The sequence below is a fragment of the Danio aesculapii genome, chromosome 15 (genome assembly GCF_903798145.1).
Source record: "Danio aesculapii chromosome 15, fDanAes4.1, whole genome shotgun sequence".
Classification (NCBI taxonomy): Eukaryota; Metazoa; Chordata; class Actinopteri; order Cypriniformes; family Danionidae; genus Danio; species Danio aesculapii.
The window spans coordinates 42,364,609-42,387,164 of NC_079449.1; the positions used below are offsets into that span (position 1 = coordinate 42,364,609).

At 38.4% G+C, this 22,556-nt stretch overlaps 3 protein-coding genes across 3 annotated transcripts; 2 read left to right on the top strand and 1 right to left on the bottom strand.

Moving 5' to 3' along the window:
- The first annotated feature begins 985 nt into the window (after positions 1–985).
- On the top strand, positions 986–9,028 carry LOC130241655 (gastrula zinc finger protein XlCGF8.2DB-like). The gene is made up of 3 exons (XM_056473554.1): positions 986–1,033; positions 1,544–1,668; positions 4,597–9,028. Exons 2-3 carry the CDS (start codon positions 1,584–1,586, stop codon positions 5,580–5,582), a joined length of 1,071 nt encoding a protein of 356 aa, XP_056329529.1. The 5' UTR covers positions 986–1,033; positions 1,544–1,583; the 3' UTR covers positions 5,583–9,028.
- Positions 9,029–10,440: 1,412 nt separating this feature from the next.
- Positions 10,441–16,624, top strand: LOC130242381 (oocyte zinc finger protein XlCOF6-like). The gene is made up of 2 exons (XM_056474472.1): positions 10,441–10,598; positions 13,515–16,624. Exons 1-2 carry the CDS (start codon positions 10,514–10,516, stop codon positions 15,860–15,862), a joined length of 2,433 nt encoding a protein of 810 aa, XP_056330447.1. The 5' UTR covers positions 10,441–10,513; the 3' UTR covers positions 15,863–16,624.
- A 2,297-nt stretch (positions 16,625–18,921) lies between these two features.
- LOC130242456 (TRPM8 channel-associated factor homolog) lies at positions 18,922–20,890 on the bottom strand. Its single transcript, XM_056474573.1, has 5 exons — positions 20,652–20,890; positions 20,312–20,525; positions 19,978–20,217; positions 19,531–19,868; positions 18,922–19,408 (listed from the first exon to the last, which is right to left on the bottom strand). Exons 1-5 carry the CDS (start codon positions 20,700–20,702, stop codon positions 19,166–19,168), a joined length of 1,086 nt encoding a protein of 361 aa, XP_056330548.1. The 5' UTR covers positions 20,703–20,890; the 3' UTR covers positions 18,922–19,165.
- Positions 20,891–22,556: the final 1,666 nt, after the last annotated feature.

Here is a 22,556-nt window from a genome sequence, read left to right on the forward strand (position 1 = left end):
CAATAATAATTTGTAATTACAAATACTGTAATAGTAATTACAGATCATACACTCAGTTAAGATTTTTAATCTTAACTGAGTGTACTCTGTTAAAATAGTTGGGTTAAGAATAACCCAACTATAGGATATTATAGCACCTTCCCAAGACATTATTTTATTTCGATGCATTGGGTTATATAATTTAGTTTTCCATTCTGGTATTACTAGTACTACAATTCATTTTATAATTTTGGCTGGATAAATAACATACAGTTTTTAAAAATATTGGAAATGCTTTATTTCCATTAAATTTTAGTTCCAGACACTGTTGTTAAAATAAATCAACAATCACAAACAATGAAGAAACAGAACAAAGTGCAGAGAGTTTTAAACTGTGCAAGCAGAAAATCCTGTGTTGATGGAGCAGAATCTGGAGCTGCAGCAGGATTCACCCAGTGTCCACAGTGTACAATACATTTTAACCACATCCAAACGCTTCTAAAAAATGGTCTTGGATGGTGAAACGAATATTAAAACCACGACACGGAGAGGTAATTTGATTTAAAAAAAAAAAAAAAAACAATATGTTTGCGTTATTGCTTAAACTTTTATAAGCAAAAAACATCATGCACGCATATTAAAACAGCTGTTTGTGTCAGTTAAATCAGTTGACTGTTGAAATTCTATTTTTTTACGCAACTGGTAGAGTAATAAAATAACCAAATAAAGGTTAAAAATAACCCAACAAGGCACCAGATATGTTTAATTTAACCATTGGGTTAAATAACTAAACGTTTTTTAGAGTATATGATCTGTATATGGAAGTGGTCTACATAAACTAGCTTTAAAAAAGTTGAATGGAGTTTGTCGCTTTGGGACTCTTTGGTTTATTTAACAAATGAATCCCTCATTTCTCTACAGTTGTGTTTTCATAAACGTGTATTTCTATCATTTTCTTCTTGAGTCGTGAGGCCAAGACTTTTATTTTGTTCTGACGATGTGACGCCATAAGGATGCGCCACTCGCGATACAGCGTCTGATTTCTCGAAGACAGGTTTGTTTATAAACTTATTGATAGTTAATCAATGTAACCTGTGAAATGTAAAGCGTTATCTATGATTAACGACTGGAGATCTGAAATGTTGAATCTAGAAACATTAATGAACGCAGTTTTATGAGTAAACCACATCTACTCATATCAGAAAACACGTTTCATTCAGTATGTCAGTCCGTCAGTGATTGATCAGATATAATTCACTGACAAATAAACAATGAGCAGAGGGACGAGCTTTTACACGTTTTAAAAAGATTCACTGAATCGAATCATCCAAACAACGAGCAAACAATGATCAACAAGACATGTAACTTACCGTCTGTTTATTTTCATTATGTACGATGTATAAAATAAATAATACTTATATACTAAGTAAAACAATATATTTTTGTAACAATATTAATTTTAGTAGTTTTTCCCCTCACTAGTGTGCACTACTTCAAAACAATGTGTGTACTAAAGCTGTTTGTTTATATTTCCCTGTGTTAATGATCGTCTTGATCTTGACAGAGTGTCCAAACCCACAGAAAAGAAGATTATTATTATAAAGATGGCGTTTATTAAAGAGGAGAGTGAAGACGTGAAGATTGAAGAAGCTTTCAGAGTCAAACATGAAGATCCTGAGGAACAAACAGGTCAGTTTTCATCCTCAGAACATTAATTTAGTAGACCCTTTGTTTAATGTGGTAAATAAACTACTAATCAATAGTTTGAAGCCATTATATAGTTTAAAATATTGATTATATAACATACCCTGTAAAACTTTTTCACCGTGGTATAATAATAGAACATTTTGGAGCTCTTATTTGATGTTTGACAGTGATGCTGTCAATACACATCTACATACATTAATTACACTATCACTCAAAGCGATTCTACTGTTTATCGCTAATATATTATTTGAATATCATTATAAAAATACATATTCCTCATAGCTGCACATTATAAGACTACAAAATATTGTATTATATACACAGTGCATAAGGGCGGAGAAGTGGGAAATCTGTAGTTATCAGGTTAAATCACATCCCTGAATGAAGATGTGGCAGTTACTGAAGGAGCCAACGATCAGGGGTGCGTTTCCCAAACAACGATGTAACTCTCAGCTGAACTTTCATAGTACGATGCATCGTTTGGGAAAAGAATGATGTAGTGATGAGTGTTTCCCAAAACCCCTAGTTTCTCTGTCGCAGATCGATCGTTTGAACCACGTTAATTACAACGTAAAACGCCCATAATGATGCTCTAAACGGCGTGGAGGAACTACTTCTTTAGAGAAGAACCCCATCATGTCTTTGTGCAAATTATATTGTTTTACACGCACACGGATTTAAAATAATCCAATATTAGTTTAGGTAAAAACATGCACTCGTAAATGGCACATATAGAGGCTGTGTTTCCTTTACAAATATTATTGAGAACATTACATATTCTATTCTAAAACATAAAACTACTTATAAAAGCTAACACATATTTTAATATAATATATAAATCATACAAATAAATAAATAATGAGGCTGTTTATTAAGAAATGATATAGAATATTTAATAGGAAATGAAAATAATCCTACTTTAATAATAATATTAATGATGATGGCTTTTTTTCTTTTTTTCAAAAGTCTACTTTTACAATTTGACACATGTAAACCACTGCAGAAATGTTCTAATCCGCAGCCCCGTGTCATATACAGTACAGACACTTAATATATAACCTACTATAAATTTACATGTAAATTAACATTAACATATGCTATGTTTTTTGTTTTCACAAGCTTTGGAGACGTAACATAAATTCTGCTTTTAAATAATAGATCACCTATAGCCTTCACCATGAGACTGTGTTCAAAATGACATCAATGTTTTCAAAGTGCACTGCGAACAAAGCACAATTGTAAACATGAAGATTGCTAAAATCGAACTGTAAAAATTACAAATTACACCTAAGAGAGATGACTTTAATGCTTTTTTTTTTTTTTAAAGATCCAAGTTTAAATGTTAGAATGTTCTAAATGAATAGGGCATAGGGGGGATAACTGGGAATAAATAACAGACCGGAACTATGTTTCTAACTACAGCTCCAGAGGCGTAGTTGCCAACACAGAAGTTTGCGACGCAATTTGCGAATGTTCGTTCGAACGACGGATTTGGGAAACGCCAAATCCACTAACTATGTTTGTAATGACACAACTTGCAACCTTTGCATCCCAGGTTGTCTGTGTTGATGATGATTTTGGTGGATTTTTGGGGTTTTGTTTAAGTCGCGATATCTGTAAACACTGCAATTGTAGCTGTTGTTATTACACAATTATTACATGGCTATGGTCATGCTTAGAAAAACCTTTACTAATAAATGCAAGCGTTAACATAGACAAATAAGGTTGGCCCCATAATGTTGAATTTATTTTAGGAAATTTATGATATGTCTAAGCTTACACTGATGTTGCGTTAAACCAAAATGAAGGTCTCTGAGTTTTCTCGACGTTCTCACAAGCATCTTCATGGGGAAGCCAATGCACAAATCTCTCATTTTTCTACACAAAAAATAATAAGTGAATCGATAGTGTTAATGCGGTGTTCATACACTTAAGAACATTCCCCATTTTTTTCTGCACAGCTCTTAGATTTATTACAATTGTTTTTAATTGGGTTTTTCAGGTGGAAGGATCGGAAAAAGGACCTAGAGCAGGGACTTAAATTTCTATATGTCAATGATTTGACCACAAGGTTAATACCACCAACATTTGTTATGGTTTTGAGCTGATCATACAGGAGCTTGTTTAGGATTTGGATCTGTCGTGGTCGGCTCAAAACCATAACGAGGGAGTTTAAGGGTGCTTGCACTCTTAGGCATTTTTTTGTTGTTGTTGTTTGTTTTATGCAACAACAAAAAAAACAGTAGACATGTTTGTATCAATATTTGTTTACAATACAGAATATTAATTCCATTGTCAATGAAAAAAGATACAAGAGAAAGACAGACAGAAAAAAATAAAGGACATGATATAAACTTGAGGGTAAGACATTCAAGAATCTATTACAGTATATAAATTAAATGTCATTACAAAATGGAGTAGTTCTGTTTGCTTATTTTCAGATAATGAAATTAAATATAAATAATCACTAAATTCTTGCACAATTCAGGAAAATATGGCTTGTATTAGTAAATTAGCATTGGAGGATATGGGATTTACGAAGAAAATAAATTAAATTTATAACAAAAATGCTGATGCTTGGAATCATCTGCAGCAGACCTTAAAGCTTAACACTTATTCCGCTATCTTCCTTTAAAAATTCTGTCCAGTTAGTACAAGATCACTGTGCTTGTTTTTAGTTTTTCCTTGGTTTATATGTTATTATCTGCATTTGTGAAATTGTTATTGTATTGTGGTTCTGCTGCTTCATGCCTCTTGGCCAGGTCATCATTGTAAATGAGAACTAGATCTCAATTGACTTACCTGGTTAAATACAGGTTATTATTGTTATTATAGGGTTAGTTTTGGTGCTTTGAATTGGTAAATGTTGTTGATGTACAACATTAATTTGATTTTTTTTTTACGCCTTAGACTTTATTGTGGTGAAAGTAGAGAGTGAAGATCTGAATGAAATGAAAGAGGTGACTTCTCACGAATGCAGAACTGGAGAAAATTCACAGACTGAAAATACCGACTCACTAAAAAGTGCTCCGAATGCTAAAACTGCACATGTTTTCTGCCAACTTTGTGGAAAGAGTTTCTTTAATAAAGGAACTCTTAAAGTCCACATGAAAATTCACAGCGGAGAGAAGCCGTACACCTGCCAACAGTGTGGAGTAAGTTTCCCTCGTATAGACACTTTAAAAACCCACATGAACATTCACACTGGAGAGAAACCTTACTTATGTCAACTGTGTGGGAAGAGTTTCGGTCACAAAGCATCTCTTTATATTCACAAGAGACTTCACACCGGAGAGATGCCTTATGCCTGCAAGCTGTGTGGAAAATCCTTTAAACAAAAATCTAATCTTACGACGCACATGAGGGTTCACACTGGAGAGAAGCCTTACACGTGCCAACAGTGTGGAAAATGTCTCACAAGTAAGCGCCGGCTTGATGAACACGTGCTGATGCACTTTAGAGAGAACAGTTTTAAATGCCATCAGTGTGAAATGAGTTTCTCAGACATGAACATCCTCAAGAGGCACATAACAACTCACATCGGACAGAAGCCTTTTATATGCCTTCAGTGTGGAGTAAGCTGCACAAACAAGGCAAACCTCAAGACTCACATGAGGATCCACACTGGAGAAAAGCCTTTCACCTGCCCACATTGTGAAAAGTGCTTTTCACGAAAACGTAGTCTTCAGGATCACATGGGAATACACACCGGAGAGAAGCCGTACACGTGTGATCAGTGTGGAAAGAGTTTCACTAACAGTGGAAGCCATTATCTCCACATGAGGACTCACACCGGAGAGAAGCACTTCACCTGCCAACAGTGTGGAAAGAGCTTTTCACAGAACGGAACTCTCAAGGATCACATGAGAATCCACACTAGAGAGAAACCTCTCTAAATGTGAGCTGCACAAACAGTAAACTCTTGAGAGTTCTGCTGGAACTTTTCTTTTCAGTTTGTTTTGTCTTTGTTGTATAGTTGACATGCCTATGAGTATCAGAAACATCTTGTCTTAGATATTGTATTGATTTGATGGAGGTTTTAAAACAGGGGTGCCCAAACCCGGTTCCTGGAGATCTACCTTCCTGCAGAGTAAAGCTCCAACCCTAATTAAACCAACTAAGTAGGACAGGGCTGCCCTGCAGAGTTTAGCACCAACCCATATCAAACACACCTGAACAAGCTAATCAAGGTCTAAAGCTGTGGTCACACTAGAGTTTGTGCGTGTGAAATTCTGTCATACGGTGCTGCGAAAAGGGGCGGGATTAAACAAGATGATTAGACATTTAAAAAGCGAGCGATTGCTCCATGTTTTAAATTTCTGTCCAGAGAGGTCGTGTTTTGATCCTCAATTGGTCTCATGCAGAGTTCCCCAAGTTTGAAATTTGCACCCCATCGACCTGCGAAACTTGACGCATGACCTTGCGTTTCCGGTCTGACGCATTCACGTGCGTATGAATGGAAGTCTATGGGAAGAAAAGTCCAGTGTGACTGCAGCTTTAAGCCATGGTCACACTGCACTTTTCTCCCCATAGACTTCCATTCATACGCACGTGAATGCGGAAGACCAGAAAGGCAAGCTCGTTCCACACATAAATCTCACATAAGCGTAGTGAACTTTGACCTGCGAAATCGTATCACCTGACTATGTGAGACCAATCAGAGATCAAAACATGACCTCACTGTGCAGAAAATGTAAAATTTGGAGCAATCACTCACTTTTTTTAACGTCTAATCATCTTGTTTTATCCCGTTCCCTTTTCTCAGCGCCGCACAACAGAATTTTGCTTGCTCAAACTCTGATGGACCACAGCTTTACTTGGTATGCTTGAAACTTCCAGGTAGTGATGTGCGATACCACTCGTTTCCTATCCGATCCGATAAAATAAAGGCGAGTATCGGCGATACCGATCTGATACCAATACTAGCCAAAAATCTCAAAATGTCACTTTATACTGAATATGAGACATATAACTGGTTTTTATTGTTTATTGATGAAGAATTATCATACAAAAAACAGCCAACTTGCATATTTATTGACCGCATCTGAGCATGTATACCTTAAAACGCCTGCCTGAACATTTTAACATAACAATAAACAATCACACCTTTTGGTTTAGTAATCCGGTCCCCTTGAAGATTTTGAACATTTTTCCTTTGTTTTATCAGTCACAAGAACCCAAGCCCCCAAAATACAGCCACATCGCCATATTTTCTCCCTCTGTACGTGAAGAGTTCCTGCCTGCTGCATCCAAGGACTCTGAAAGCGATGTCTGTCTCCCCCTAGCAGCATCTGTACCTCTCCTTTCCTCCTCTTCTGACCGCCTAGTCATGACATTTTCATATTTTGTCTTGTGATTTATATGTAGGTGTTTTGAGTACCTCACAGTTTTGTTACACGTGTCACAAACTACATCGTTTGTGTTTATGGAAGTGAAGTAGCTCCACACATAACTTAGCTTGCGGTCACCCATGTCCAATGACAGCGTGACTGAACAACATGTGCCACACCAGAGGACTGAGTGGCTAGCTAGCGTGATCTGCAGTTGTACAGTGCCATATTATGCACATGACTTGGCAGGCGGAAAAACAAGTAGTTCCAACTAAGTTGGCATTATTCAGAGAAACTAGGGTAATTGTGGTTACATTCCGCTGTATTTCTATTTCCAATAAACAACATATTTGCTCCAAATTACTGAAATATCGATATTTTGATTATATAATCTAGAACATACAAAGCTGGTATCTGAGATATCGATATTTAGTATCGATCTGCACATCACTACTTCCAGTTAGAAGTGTTGAGGCAAGTTGGAGCTAAACTCTGCAGTACACCAGCCTTTGAGGACTAAGTGTGGACATGGCCTATGATTAGCTCAGTTCACCTCTTTGGACAAGTCTTCTGAGCCGGAAGACCCATGATTAGTGAGTCATTAGGTTTTGTGAGTCATTCGTTCATCGTGTAACAGCATGTAAACAGATAAATCACTCAAAACTCTAGGAAGAAATGAACGGATTGAATCTTTTTCAAGCTACCACGAGATATTTGTTCATTTTTATCATGTGTTGAACGAAGGACTGAAAGCCGATAGAAAATGGAACTAATCTTGTCTCCTGTTTGCACAATGTGCAAATGAACAAATCACTCCCTTACAGTCACATAAGATATGGATGCACTTCTGGATATGTTGGTAAAACGTGTTTAGATATTAGCAGACATCAGTGAATCCGATTCAGAGAAAAACATCTAAATTCCTTTAGTCTGTCTACTAGAGGTTTGCTACTTCAGCTCTCTGACGTGAAGGGAAACTTAGCCCAGATTTGTCGTCCACATCCAGGGTTGATATGCTTAAACTGCATCAAAGCTGTATTGATTATAAAGTTACTAGAGTGCGTGTCATTATGACAAACTCCATGGTTTATGCACTCTTGGTCACACTGGATCATCAAACTCCTCCCAACACTGTCTTCCAAGTGTCCACAGTGGCTGAGGAAACGCTCCGGTGGTTCACAGGGCTCTGGATGCTCCATCCATGATCAAGAAAATATCCTGAAACCGCTCGAAGAGACGTACAATGTGGGTTTTGGAGGTGCCGTAAGCTTATTCATCAACAACATTTCTTTGGGGAGTCATTTGGAAAAGTCAGACTAGAGGAAAAAGTGTTAGTTGGATGTCTGCATAATCTTATTATTTAAACACACAATAAAATGTATTTACCTTTATATACTAATATGTATTGTTTTTCAATCTTACAAAAATGAGTTTTACAATGCGGAATTAATGGCAAACTGAACAGAAAGAGAACATGCGTTAAAATTACAACATGCCCTTCAAAGCAAGGTCAAATTTGTGGACGATCATTTGGATCCATATGCATTAATACAATAACCTACTCTGCAACGCGGGATTAGCCAGCTGTTTGTTATTAAAGGAAGGATCAGCACCAGAGACTATTAATGTTTGAGACTTTGTCCAATACAGAAAACTATACTTTACATTTTAATTTGAATTGTCAATTAATATTGCGTGAGCATCATTAAAACACTCTGTTTCGTTTTAGAAATATTTTATGCTTTTTGATTTTACCATTGGCAGTCTTGCCTCAAAATTGCAGTAGAATTTAAATAAAATTAAAATAATGTATTAATTTGTGTGGGATGATGATGATGAACCTGAAAAATTGTACGATTTACTTTAATAAATAAATAAAGTTCAATATACAAAAATATTTAATTTGAAGATGACAATTAAATTTAGAGGATAACCCCTTGGAAATGCAGACATGACTGACAACAGAAAAATTACAAACAGCTCATTGTTCATTTTTTTTTTATTTTCATAATATGTGTATGACCTTTGGTAATTTACAATGAAGTGGTAATTAATCAAGAAAGTTGTAAAGCCTGGTAATTAAAAAATATGCAAACAAAAATGTAATTGCTTTTTTCTTGGTGGGGCAGCCAAAGATTTAAAATCGGCAGAAAATACCTTCCATACATGTGCGAATTATGATTTATTAAATAATATTCTTAACACATTGTCACACTTTCACTTAGCGTTTTATAGTAATTTATATCATTTAAATGTTTGTGTATCCGTATTCCTTTTAAATATTTACATTTGCAGTATATCATTTAAGTAATGTTTTTGTTATTAGTAACTCGTGCTGCCGTTCTTGAACGCACGTTTGTGATTTTAGCAAGACTTTTAATTTGGCCTTTCGGCGCGACGTCACCAACCTGCGCCGCGCTCCTGCGTCTAGGATTCGACTGAAGGAAGGTTTGTGTTTGTTTACATTCTGAAAGCGTTTAAATCAGTGGAGCTCGTCCAGACCGTTTGTAGATTTTGTAACAAGTTATGATAAATGGAATTATTTGTTAATATGTAACGCTGAAATTCTTAATCTAACATTACCGAAGGTTATTCCACACATGAGCAATAGAAAAAAAATCTCGTTTCACTCTTTATATCGTCAGTGAGTTTCACGGATTCAGTCACTGAGGAGAAGAGAGAAATCGAGCTTTCTTTTTTTAAATAGCTGGACGATTGAATCAAATGATTCATTGATCCGAATCTTTTGAATCACTGTGCGTTGACAATACTGTATGGTCAAATCACAATAATAACCTCGTGTTTTTGGGGTTCTTATCAGTATTCTTATTCAGTATTTTATTTGTCAAATGTCATATTCACTAATGCAAATTTACTAGCCTGGAATGTTTTATAAACGCCATGATTAAGGGACATTATAATAATAAAAACAAAAATGCATTTAAACTGTATTCTTATTTGACACCTTAAAGATTCTTACATTTTTCAAGGCTTTTACTCTCTTTGTCTATAAAACATGCACACAAACATGTTTAGTTTTGCTTTTTATATGTAAATTTTTTTCTGTACACCCCTGGTCAATTTCTATTTTTTTATTTGCATTACTCTTTATGTGTACATAATAATCTTAAGTGATGATAACCTACAAAAACGAACAAAACCTGTTAGTAAACCTGTTTTGCCATACTACTGATTATTATATCTGTACAGTTTTTTTTTTATTTACTACAAAACTAGTTAGCGCAACACCATGGCATTTTTGTTTTAGATGTTGTAAAAATCATGAGTTTGTTTTTCTCTAGCCATTTGTGTTTTTATGAAAGTTATGGTTAATATAATATATATCAATATACCTAAATGTCTATATGCTTTTTATTTTATTAATTTGTAGTTCTAGTGTTTATTATATTGAATTTTGTTTTCTCAGTGTTAATGATTGTCCTCATCTTGATCCTGGCAGAGTGTCCAAACACAAAGAAAAGCAGACTATTATAAAGATGGCATTTATTAAAGAGGAGAGTGAAGACGTGAAGATTGAAGAAACTTTCACAGTCAAACATGAAGATCCTGAGGAACAAACAGGTTGGTTTTCATCCTCAAAGCTCCACTCAGTCATTTGACTACACAAATCAGTGAAACTGGTGGAAAATGGAGTATTCTGATGTATCTGAATCCTCCATGTGTTCTGACATACACAAATGTCCTAAATATGAGATGATTTGTGATCGGGAAGCATTTCCTCTATCAATTAAAAAAGGGGTAATACTAAGAAGAGCGTATAGCAGAACAAAACCAGCTTAATTCTATCCTTGGTTAACAACAGCTAGCAATAAAGGGATAGTTCACCCAAACATTAAAATCTCATGTTAATGTACTCACCCACTCACTCTGATGACTTTTTTCTTCTTCATTAGAACATTAAAGCAGATTCTGAGCTGAACCTGTGGTGCTTGGGGATTCATATAATGGCAGTGAATGGTGACGGGTTGTGTAGATTAAACAAACACAAACAAACGAGTCCAAATTAATAGCCATGGCTCCTGATGACACACTGAGGTCTTATGAAGAGAAACGATTGGTGTAGAAGCTGAACATTATTTACTGTATTATTAGCTTTAATTCACAACCTGGTCAAACAGTCAAAAAGACTGATTTACAAAATGTAAATAATTGTAATGTTGCTTTAAAATGGATGGTCATAATGATTTTTACATCATCAAGTAGTAAATTTTCTAACCTGGTTTCTCAAATGTCTTATTCTGAACTATTTGTTATGTGTGTTTTTTGGCTTGTTTCTGTGAGTTATTTGTTTTTCCTTAAAACACACAAAACATGCATAATCCTTTTTTTAATGCAAGCATGTGCATCTGTCTTTGTCGCATAATATTCCAGCACAGTTTGTGCTGAATAAAGGTTTAAGGGTCACACTTTACAATAAGGTTCATTAGTTAATGTTAATTAATGCATTTATTGACATGAACAACCAATGAACAATACATTTACTACAGTATTTGTTCATGTTAGTTAACGTTAGTTAATGAAAATACAGTTGTTCACTGTTAGTTCATGTTAACTCGCGGTGCATTAACTAATGTTAACAGGCATGGACTTGGATGTTGATAATGCATTAGTAAATGTTCAATTATGATTAATAAATGCCGTACAAGTGTTGTTTATGATTAGTTTTTGTTAGTAAAGGCATTGACTAAGGAACCTTATTGTAAAGTGTTACCAGTTTAAGTAAAGAATTAAGCACAAATGTCAGAGCATATCCAAACATCCCAAAGGCCTCAAAATCACCTCAGAACACAGTCTAAACATTAGGGGTGTCAAAATTATTGTTTTTTGGTGCCCCATGATGCAGACGCAGACAATTCGGTATCGGTTCAGTAATAATCATAACCAGTCATTATGTACCGACGTCATTTATCTCATATGCGCTCTGTCGTGAGGGAGGCGAGCGCGGGTATTTACAACACTTCAGGCGCCAACTACTTAAAAAGTTCACTGTGTGTGTGTTTTCTGAAAAGTCTTTCACTGGCACTTACAGCAGAAGCCCCTATTTCTCTGCGATTGAGGGAATGAAAGTACTCCATTTCTCTCTCTCTCTCTCTCTCTCTCTCTCTCACTGTGGCCCATTTTACCTGCTGGCGTGACTTTTCCTCCCCTCTCTTTTCCTCCCGGCTGTATGCATTCCCGCGCGGGAATAAATTTCCGAATAAAGCACGGGAGCGGTCGGTAACTCTGGTGTAATTTTAACAGGAGTGGGCGGTCTCACAATACCGCTCCCGAGCGAGCGAGCAAGCAAGCGTGCGTGGCATGTATGTGTGTGAGTGCGCATGCGTGTGTTTGTTTGGTGCTGTCTATGTTTGTGTATGTGTGTGAATGAGAGACCGTGTGGTGCTGTGTGTCCATGTGTGTGTTGTGTGTGTTTATACAGACAGCTTGTTATAGCCACCCCCCGAAATACAACACTGTGTATGGAAAGCATCATCAATGCACCGAAATATTGAATTGAACCGAATCGATGGCATGATAATCGTGACCGAACTGTGAGAGCAGTATAGGTTAACACCTCTACTAAACACGTTCAAATTCATACATAAGGGTTGGGACTAACGAAACCCAACTGTGTCGTTACCGTCTTATGTTGGATCGCATTCTGGACTAAAATCCTGCCTGTGAATACTCCAAACGGACAAAAGCTGACTGAAATATGAGCCGCCTTCTGCGTCTTTTCAAGAGGATGTGGGAACTGAACATCTGACATGCACAAAGTGCAAACAAAGCAACATTTGTACCATCACAGTAATCGCCACTTACCATGGAGGGATTTGCTCATGCAAATATGCCTGATAGTCAAATATCCATATCATTTACCAAAGTTACAGCCCGCCTCCTTGTGTTCCTCCTTGACTTGAATTGTTTACTTGTTATGTCACTTCACTATGTCACACTCATGCTCTGATTCTTTCATGAAAAACCAACCAGAGCATTTTTTTTTGCCTACGCCAAAATGACATGCTGGATCGAGACACTAGCCTGACCAATGCACTGTTGAAGCCCAATAGCCGAATGTATGCTTGGTGTGTCCCGGCCAAAGAATAGAGCACCAGAGGGCTATTGTGGCTGGACGGTTTGAAAGTCAGTATTTAACCTGATCCTTTTGGATACAAGCCTTAATTATCAAAAGTAGATGCTGTAGTTTCAGCAGGGACATCAAATTCCCAGTAACCTCCTGTTCCACCACATGCTAGGGGATTACCATACTTGGCTGCCTCCAGAAAGATGAGTCTTTAAAACATTTTATTAGAGAGAGAGAAAAGAGGTGAAGGATCTGCAAAGGACATCGAACTGGTAATTAAACTTGGGTTGCTGTGAGCACCTCATTACCATGTGTTGATGCACTTAGCTACTAGGCTATTTGTGCAGGCTAGAAAGACGATGTCTTTGTGTAATTTAAAATGTTTATTTGTGTTTGTTTTTTTTTCTCTTTAGACCTAACAGAGCTGAAAGAGGAGAGTCAAGAACTGGATAATGTGGAAGAAGAAGATCAAATAAGCACAGAAGAGCATAAGCTCCTGACTGGAGGAAAATCTGAACAGACTGAAAAGACGTCTGCAGGAAAAAGATCTAAGAAACTCATTTGTAATAAGTCTTTCACCTGCCATCAATGTAGAAAGAGTTTCACACAAAAACAAGACATGAAAGTCCACATGAGAGTTCACACAGGAGAGAAGCCTTTCACCTGCCAACAATGTGGACAGGGTTTTACTCAAAAAGGAAACCTCAGTGCCCACATGAGGGCTCACAATGGAGAGAAGCCGTTCACTTGCACCCAGTGCGGACAGGGATTTACACGTAAAGAAATCCTGAACGGACACATGAGAATTCACACTGGAGAGAAGCCTTTCACCTGCCAACAGTGTGGACAGAGCTTTACGCAAAGAGGAAACCTCACAGCCCACATGAGAGGTCACAATAAAGTAAAGCCTTTTTCTTGCACCGAGTGTGGACAGGGATTCACACAAAAAGGAAACCTTAAAGCCCACATGAGAGCTCACAGTGGAGAGAAGCCTTTCGACTGCAGTCTTTGTGGACAGAGTTTTGCACGTAAAGAAATCCTTAATGCCCACTTAAGAGTTCACACCGGAGAGAAGCCTTACATTTGCACAAAGTGCGGACAGAGTTTTACTCAAAAAGGAAACCTGAATTCCCACATGAGACGCCACAATGGAGAGAAGCCTCACACTTGCAGTCAGTGTGGACAGAGTTTCACACGTAAAGAAGTCCTTACTTCCCACATGCGAATTCACACCGGAGAAAAGCCCTATACATGCACTGAATGTGGACATAGTTTTGCACAAAAAGGAAATTACAATACCCACATGAGAGGTCACAGAGGAGAGAAGCCTCACACTTGCACTCAGTGTGGACGGGGTTTTACACGTAACGAAGTTCTTATCGCCCACATGAGAGTTCACACTGGAGAGAAGCCTTTCACATGCCAACAGTGTGGACAGAGTTTTACACAAAGAGGTAACCTAGAAGGCCACATGAGAAGTCATGGTGCAGAGAAACCTTTCATATGCACTCAGTGTGGACAAAGTTTTACTCAAAAGGGAAACCTGAATGCCCACATGAGAGCTCACAATGGAGAAAAGCCCTTCACTTGTACTCAATGTGGACAGAATTTTACACGTAAAGAAATACTTAACTCCCACATGAGAATTCACACTGGAGAAAAGCCGTACACCTGCAGTCATTGTGGACAGAGATTTAGGCAAAGAGGAAACCTGACAGCCCATTTGAGAATACACAATGGCGATAAGCCGTTCGCGTGTACTCAGTGTGAACAGAGTTTTACGCGTAAAGAAATACTTATTGCCCACATAAGAGTTCACACTGGAGAGAAACCTTTCTCGTGCCAGCAGTGTGGACAGAGTTTTACACAAAAGGGAAATCTGAATGCCCACATGAGATGTCACAATGGAGAGAAGCCGTTCGCTTGCAGTCACTGTGAACAAAGTTTTTCACGCAAAGAAACACTTGATGGTCACATGAGAGTTCACACTGGAGAGAAGCCTTTCGTCTGCCAACAGTGTGGACAGAGTTTTAAACTAAAAGGAAACCTCCGAGTCCACATGAGATGTCACAATGGAGAGAAGCCGTTCGCTTGCACTCAGTGTGAACAAAGTTTTTCACGCAAAGAAACACTTGATTGTCACACGAGAGTTCACACAGGAGAGAAACCTTTCACCTGCCAACAGTGTGGACAGAGTTTTAAACAAAAAAGAAGCCTTCGAGTCCATATGAGAGATCACACTGGAGAAAAGCCGTTCGGTTGCGAACTGTGTGAGATGAGTTTCTCACGGAAAAAGTGTCTTGAGACTCACATGAAAAGTCACACTGGCGAAGAGCCATTCATATGCGGTCAGTGTGGAAAGAGTTTGAAAAGTAAAGTAAACCTTTTCCAGCACATGAGGATTCACTCTGCTGATGACTGCGTTATATGTTATGAGTGTGGGATGAGTTTCAAAGACAGGATAGAACTTAAAAATCATGTAAAAATTCACATAGGACAGAAGTCTTTCATGTGCGTCAACTGTGGTAAAGCTTGCCTAAACAACTCAATCCTTGAAGTTCACATGAGGGTTCACACTGGAGAGAAGCCTTTCACCTGTCAGCAGTGTGGAAAGTGTTTCACTCAGAAGCAAAACTTTAAAGTTCACTTGCGAGTTCACACTGGAGAGAAACCTTTCGCGTGTCTTCAGTGTGAGACGAGTTTCATGTATCAAAGAGACCTGAAACGTCATATGCAAACTCACTGTGGAACTCAATTGTAGCGCCTCCCCAAAAGTGGTATAGAGGTGTTGCAAGATATAGTTTCAGAAAAATGTACTCTGGAGTAAAATAATTTTATTTTATAAGCCTATTTAAAAAGTTTCATCACAAAGACATGATCATGCATCAGAAAAATCATGCAGATGTGGGACTATTGTATTCTGATTGTTTTTAAGCTGTTTAAATCCAAGTACAACTTTGGAGGCTTTTTTGTTGAATATGTTTTAATCTTTATAGGCAATGAAATCTCTACTCATTCTTCTTTACATTACTGCCAATGACATTGAGGATTCAGTTGGCGTATCTTTAGCCAGATTGTTGGCATCTGGAGCAGAAGTCAGCTCAAGATTAGCATCGGTTAAATTTCAGCAACAGCGGATTATTTAGGATTGTTTTATTTGGGTCTACCCACCTTAACCTCTGCACTAGCACCAAGCTGTGAAGTAGTGATGGGAGGTTCAGATCATTTTACTGACTCGGATCTTTGACTCCCGTTCATCGAGATAAACAAATCTTTTTCCGAGTCATTTCGTTCATTTTGCCAAAATATAATTAATATGTCACGAGTTGCTTCCAAACACATCCAACTAGCCCAAAGGTTGATCACGCTACAAACAAGTCATAACTAGAATGCTATAAGCAAGAGAAAATAATCATTCATTGTTTACCTGGTGTTTTGTCTATGATTGTATTTTGTCTCTTTGCTCAGCTCACTTCTTCATGTCTTCAAATTTGAGTGTTTTTTTCTTGTGACACTGACAATCATATATAATCTTAACCAATGCACAGTCTGTGCCGGAAGGACCTATGAATTAATCACCTTTCTTTAGGGTTTGAGTCTTTCATTTTCATCGAGTTTTCAGCATGTCTGTGCATTAATTTATGAGAGTTGGTTTGAACCAATCAGCGCACTCTATTGTGAATGAGATGCAACTTTGTTATTATGCATGAGATAGATTCGTCACTTTTTAGCTATTGCAATGTTCAGAGACGCACCTTCCAAATTGTATTGCCAACTGCAATTAAACCCGGTAGAAGAAGAAATGACGTGGTGTCATCAAAACAAGGAAATTTAATTTTATATGGAAAACGGAAATTCGCAATGAAATTCGGATTTGCCACTCGTCTTCCTTTTAAGTGAAGTTTCATGAACTAATTTCGAGAGGAGCACGTGATATGATTGATCACGTCTGGCCGCTCATTTGTAATCAGTAATAATCCAATCAGAGTGATCCTAGTATACTATAAATGGATAATTTTCTCCCTACTGCTCTATCTTCGTTTGGAAGAATCCCCCCTTCCACCCCATCTCCTCCTTTTCCTTCCTTTTCTAAAGGGGTGCTCTCGAGACCTACCTGATCTCGGATCTCCTGATATGCTTATCGACCGGGCGGGAGCCCTGGGCTCAAATATCTCCGAGCTCAGGGCTCTCTCCGGGGACAGCATGCCAAGCCTGCTTTATACGCCAAGCATATCTAAGTGGGAACTCTTGAAATAAAGACGCTGTTACAGTTGTGACCCTTTAATGATCCGGTCAGCAAGTGTTTTTGCAGTTTTGTCTGACCTCACATGAGCTTACTTTCTGTAAGCCTGAGGTGATGCATGCTGAACCAGTGTGGGCATCTGGATTTATCCCATGTTCACTCAATGATCCTTCACGTTCCAGGTGTCACCTTCAGGCTTTGGATATGCATGAGTTCAGTACTCCAAAAAATGCTTTTCCTAATTTAAGTTTTTGTAGTAACAATTGTCTTGTTTAAAAAAAAAAATGTAAAAAATTTGTTTAAAGCAAGCAAAATAAACCTACGTCAAACGAAAAAACAAGATTAGATTGTTTATTCAGTTAGATTTTTTTAAAAACTTGATTTTAGGGGAAAAACTAAATTTTGGCCTATTATTTGTTAAAGTAAGACAATATTTTTTGCTTGTCTAGATCAGTGATTCTCAAACTGTGGTACGCGAAGGAATTGCTTAATAATAAAAGAAACCATTTGAACCCTTCTTTTAACCCTTTGATCAAAAACCCTTTGTGCTTAATTTGAGCCAGATCCTGTTCCGGAAAATGTCAGATATTCGTGTTTTGCATTCTGGTATTTATTTTAATGGTTCCGGCATTAACTTGTGTGTGTGATGAACCATGTGCAGCCAATCGGCTTTCTTGTTTACAATCACTCTCAATGAATGGTGATTGTTTAGTGCGCAGTAAGAAGTAAAAATAAATATTGGCATAGTGACCAACCTAAATGTTTGTATTTTCAAAATGGCAAAGAAGCAGTCACGCATATTTTCATTTTTTTTAAACCACAAGTAAATCTGATAATGAGCCTGATCAAACAAGATCTCGAGAAAATAAAACTGCTCAAATGGATCAGGATAGTGGGAGACAGCCGCAAAGCTAACAGATGAGCTAACTGTGGGCTCTTCTTGAAGATTGGACTGGGTGAGTCATTCATTCATTTTCTTTTCGGCTTAGTCCCTTTATTAATCTGGGGTCGCCACAGCAGAATGAACCACCAACTTATCCAGCACATGTTTTACGAAGCAAATGCCCTTCCAGCTACAACCCATCACTGGGAAAAACCAGTGGACACTGTGAACAATTTAGCTTACCCAATTCATCTATAGCGCATGTCTTTGGACTTTGTGGGGGAAACCGGAGGTGAAAGCGCTACCCACTGCACCACCGTGCTGCTCCATAGAAAATACTGTGTTTATATTTTAAAGACAATGAGATTTTGGTGCGGTTCTCTTCTGGTTTGTGACTTGCTTCAAATTGTGTCTCAATCATACAATGTAGCGCACTGATTTTAAATATGGCAGATTTGACATGCAGCAAGTATAGAAAAAGCATGAGTTTTCTGGAAATGCCTAGGCTGGCTAATTGACATACAGTAGCTGTGCAAATGCTCAAATATCCTTCACGTGTCATAGTTTCAGATAAATCTGTTAACAATTAGCATTTGTACTATTATTGGGAAATTTCATACGAGTTATTCTATTAGAAAATAAAGATATGTACAATACACTAAAACAAAATCTCGAGCAATACAGTTAAACTGGCAGTGTTGTAATTGTTTTATTTAAGTAGGTGCATGTTCTGGTTGCATTTATTATTTTTAGCCACTTAGCATATAACCACCTTTGATTAATAACAAGTGCTTTTAAAATCACATTCAAGCGCCACACACTCACTAATCAAATAAAAATTATATTAAATCAATAATGTACAAGAAAGTCTATTTAAGCATTCCGTGTTATAGTTTATCTGCAATTGTGTGAATAATTCATTGCTATCCAACATGTTCTTATGCATACTGGCTTACAGGATGGTCATTCCATGCTGGCAGATGGGAGAGCTCCTGTTCTGTGTTGGGCTGGATGGGCCAACCCCACACTTTGAGGAACGGGGACAAGTTGTGGTTGACCACCTTAGAGAAGGTCTTGGCATATAGATTCATCTTGCCAGTGTTGTCATTTGGGACATCTTTCATATCATGGTAGAGAGAAAATACTTTCTTGAAAGCACCCCAGCCGAATTTCTCTTGAAGCTAGAATTAAATTGAATAAGTTATTTGACAGAGATGACAGAAGATGAGTATAAACTTTAAACTCTTAATAAAATTAATAATAATACACAATACTGTTAAGATACCAGCAATCTTGTTTGTACCTGCATGTAAGTCTCGAGTGCTGTCCAAGTATTCCAGTTTTCAAAATCCTTACCACCATTGAAATACTGCTTAATACGTTCCTGGCGGTTTTGTAGAGTAATGCATGAATGAGCATTAGCCCTATCCACACCCAGCACTTTCTCATGGACGTACACTGACCACAGGTTGCAGGTGCACTCAGTGGTGTGTGGAGGAAACTCCCAAACCCGACGCTGCTGGTTATGGCCCAACTCGTGAATTGGTCCCCAAAAATCATAAATATGGGGTTCCTTCACATTTAGTAACTCTGAAGCAGAACTGGAGAGCATCATTATGGGATATCCAGAATGCATAAAACCTAAGGCGAGAAAAGGACAAACCGTTTTATTACCTGGCCAGTGTGTGTTAAATGTAGTTAAAGTAAATTACGTGATTGAATTTGTAATAGTGATGTTTTATTCACTGACCTGCAGAGATCTGAACATCTCCAACAAATCGCTCCTTGCGGGGGAATTTGGCTGGACTTGCTGCCAAGTCAGTTACGCTTCTCATTATGGCATCCCAAAGTTTAGCCACCTCATCAGGGCGGTCCAGATTCCGAATGAAATCTGAGGGCATAGTCATGATGAGGTTTTCAAACTCAAGTTCTGCCCAGGGAGCAGGTCTCTGACGAATCTTGCCCACCCAGTCAGCTACACTGGTCTCTCCTGAGGAACAAAGCCATTTGGTATTGAAAGGTTTTACCGTACTATAAATTTGTTAAACTCACTGAGTCACACAAAATTAATTCAGAATTCTTACCAGACTTGAAGTATGGAGCCTGTACTGCGGTCTGCACAACAATTTCCACCCCTTCCACTTTGCTTTTGGGAGGTGCTATGAAGTAGATGAGTCCTCCCCACAGATTACAGACCTGGACCTTTTTTGAGTTCAAGGAGAATCTCTCATGGACCACAGGAGCTCGCTTCAGGATGTTTGATCCACCAATGTTATCTGTCTGACAACCAAGCTGTACCTGCAAAGAGTGTCTGCTCATGTAAATAAGTCTCAAAGCCGAATAAGCATTAAAGTATCTAATAAGGTAAGTGTGCAGCTGTACATAAAGAACTATTTTGGGTAATGGATGAACTTTACAGATTACCTGCCAATTTTTTCCAATAATCTCTGGAGGTATTGTGATGTATGTCTTCATACCAGGAGACAGATATAAGCCTGTGGTGATCCAGTCTTCACAATCTTAAAACAAGTAATTGCATTTAGACTACATAAAAATTGGGGGTGTTTTTTCATTTATTTGATAGGACAGTGCAGAAAGAGACAGGAGACAACGATTGACAGCAGATAGAGAGGAAAGTTTGGCAAAGAACCTCGAGTCGGGATTCAAACTCAGGTCACCACGAGCACTTCAGTACTGGAGCAATTTTAGTACCTGTGGTGTTGGCAGTGATCCGAACGCTTGCATTAGACACGGAGGGCAAATTGGGTTTGTCCTTGATGATGTATGGAAGAAGGGCATCAGGATCAGGTGTCACTTTGTAGACCTCCTTACCAATGTGGAGCATCAAGTGGTCTTTGGGACTTTCCACAGGGCAGTCACTACTCACCTGTGGAAAACCTGGCATCTTCACTATGTCGGTAAGAAGAGCTAACACTGAAGTGTAAGCAGCACTATCATAACAGCGCATGCGAAGGTAACTGGCACAATCACTGCCCAGCTGCTTCAGGTAGCCCTGTTCCTGATCAGTCAGTTTTTGCCCTAATTTGACATGTTCAGCAAATCGCTGCAGCATTCTCCAAAAGTGGTACCCCTCTTCACTACCATGCTCTACTTCTGGAGCTTTATATAACCCTCCACTCAAGGTGTTCTCCAATAGACTCAATCCCATCTTGTTAAGAATGCGATTTCCTGGGTTGTCAGTCATCACATTGTAGCCTTGGTGAGTGTAGGCCCACCACCAAGCATGACCTCCAATCAGAAGGCCTCCACCTTCTGCAACAAATTCTTGGATCTCTGCACAGTGGGCATCACTGTAGGAGTCGCAGACGTAGGCGCTAAGGTCATCTCTGAAATCAGTCAACTGACAATCTAAACCAGATTTGGCCAGTACCTCATGGGCTGCTCTGAGGCTTGGTAAAAACCCAACAACACCCTTGCGATCCTCAGCAAGCCAATTGATAGCATTGATCATGAAAGTGGACATAGTGTTCTTGCTCAGGTAGCATTCATGGGATACCAGAATTACTCGACCTAGCCCATAATAGGCACCAGCAATGAATGCTTTTCCATCTGGAGTGAGAGCGATGGGGAATGCTAATGGTCCATGCACCAACACCTCAGATGCTATAGCATCACCTCGAGTGTCGAACTCGGACACATCTTCCAGCAAGAGCTCTAGATCCTCTTTAAAGTTATTGCCTTTTCTGAAAAGAAACAATTACATGCAATTGGTCAAATTTTGGTTTGATAAAATGAGAAAAATGAAAGTATGTTTGCTAAACCTACGTCCAAGCATGCCAACTGGAAGGGATATTTCTAGTAACAGGAAAGATGCCGACTTCTCCTGTGTGCTCTGTAAAGTAAATTCCTGCAACACCGCAGACCTTGTTTCCAGGAAAGTTCCTAATAATGTTTTCTTGTGGGTGTCCATAAGACCAATGCCAGGCTTGTCCAGCAATGATCAACCCACCCCCAGCTTTGAGGAAAGCTACCATATCCTTTGCAGATGTCTCAACACTGTAAGCATCTGTGATATATATAGATAAGCCATTCCGAAAGTCTCCTAGCTCTGTCGTGATATGGCAGTGGTTCAAGTTTTCAGCAACTGCACATAAACCCCTCTGAATCCCTACAACCCCGGCATCTCGGATATCTGGCCTGAGCCATGTCAAGGCATTCATTATCAGGCCAGGAAAGCGTGTTAAGTATTCTTCATGTCCCAACACCACCACACGTCCCTGACCATAATGAGATGCAGCCACCAGCACCTGACCATGTGGATTCAGGACAAGTGGAAAGGAATGTTCACCTATTAGTATAAGATTACAG

Coding starts and splice junctions, on each gene's coding strand:
- LOC130242381 (XM_056474472.1), top strand. CDS start 10,514: ATGGCATTTATTAAAGAGGAGAGTGAAGACGTGAAGATTGAAGAAACT. Junction 10,599..13,514: donor AGATCCTGAGGAACAAACAG/GTTGGTTTTCAT, acceptor TTTTCTCTTTAG/ACCTAACAGAGCTGAAAGAG.
- LOC130242456 (XM_056474573.1), bottom strand. CDS start 20,702: ATGAAGACATACATCACAATACCTCCAGAGATTATTGGAAAAAATTGG. Junction 20,526..20,651: donor TTATTGGAAAAAATTGGCAG/GTAATCTGTAAA, acceptor CACTCTTTGCAG/GTACAGCTTGGTTGTCAGAC. Junction 19,869..19,977: donor AGATGTTCAGATCTCTGCAG/GTCAGTGAATAA, acceptor TTCTCGCCTTAG/GTTTTATGCATTCTGGATAT.
- LOC130241655 (XM_056473554.1), top strand. CDS start 1,584: ATGGCGTTTATTAAAGAGGAGAGTGAAGACGTGAAGATTGAAGAAGCT. Junction 1,669..4,596: donor AGATCCTGAGGAACAAACAG/GTCAGTTTTCAT, acceptor TTTACGCCTTAG/ACTTTATTGTGGTGAAAGTA.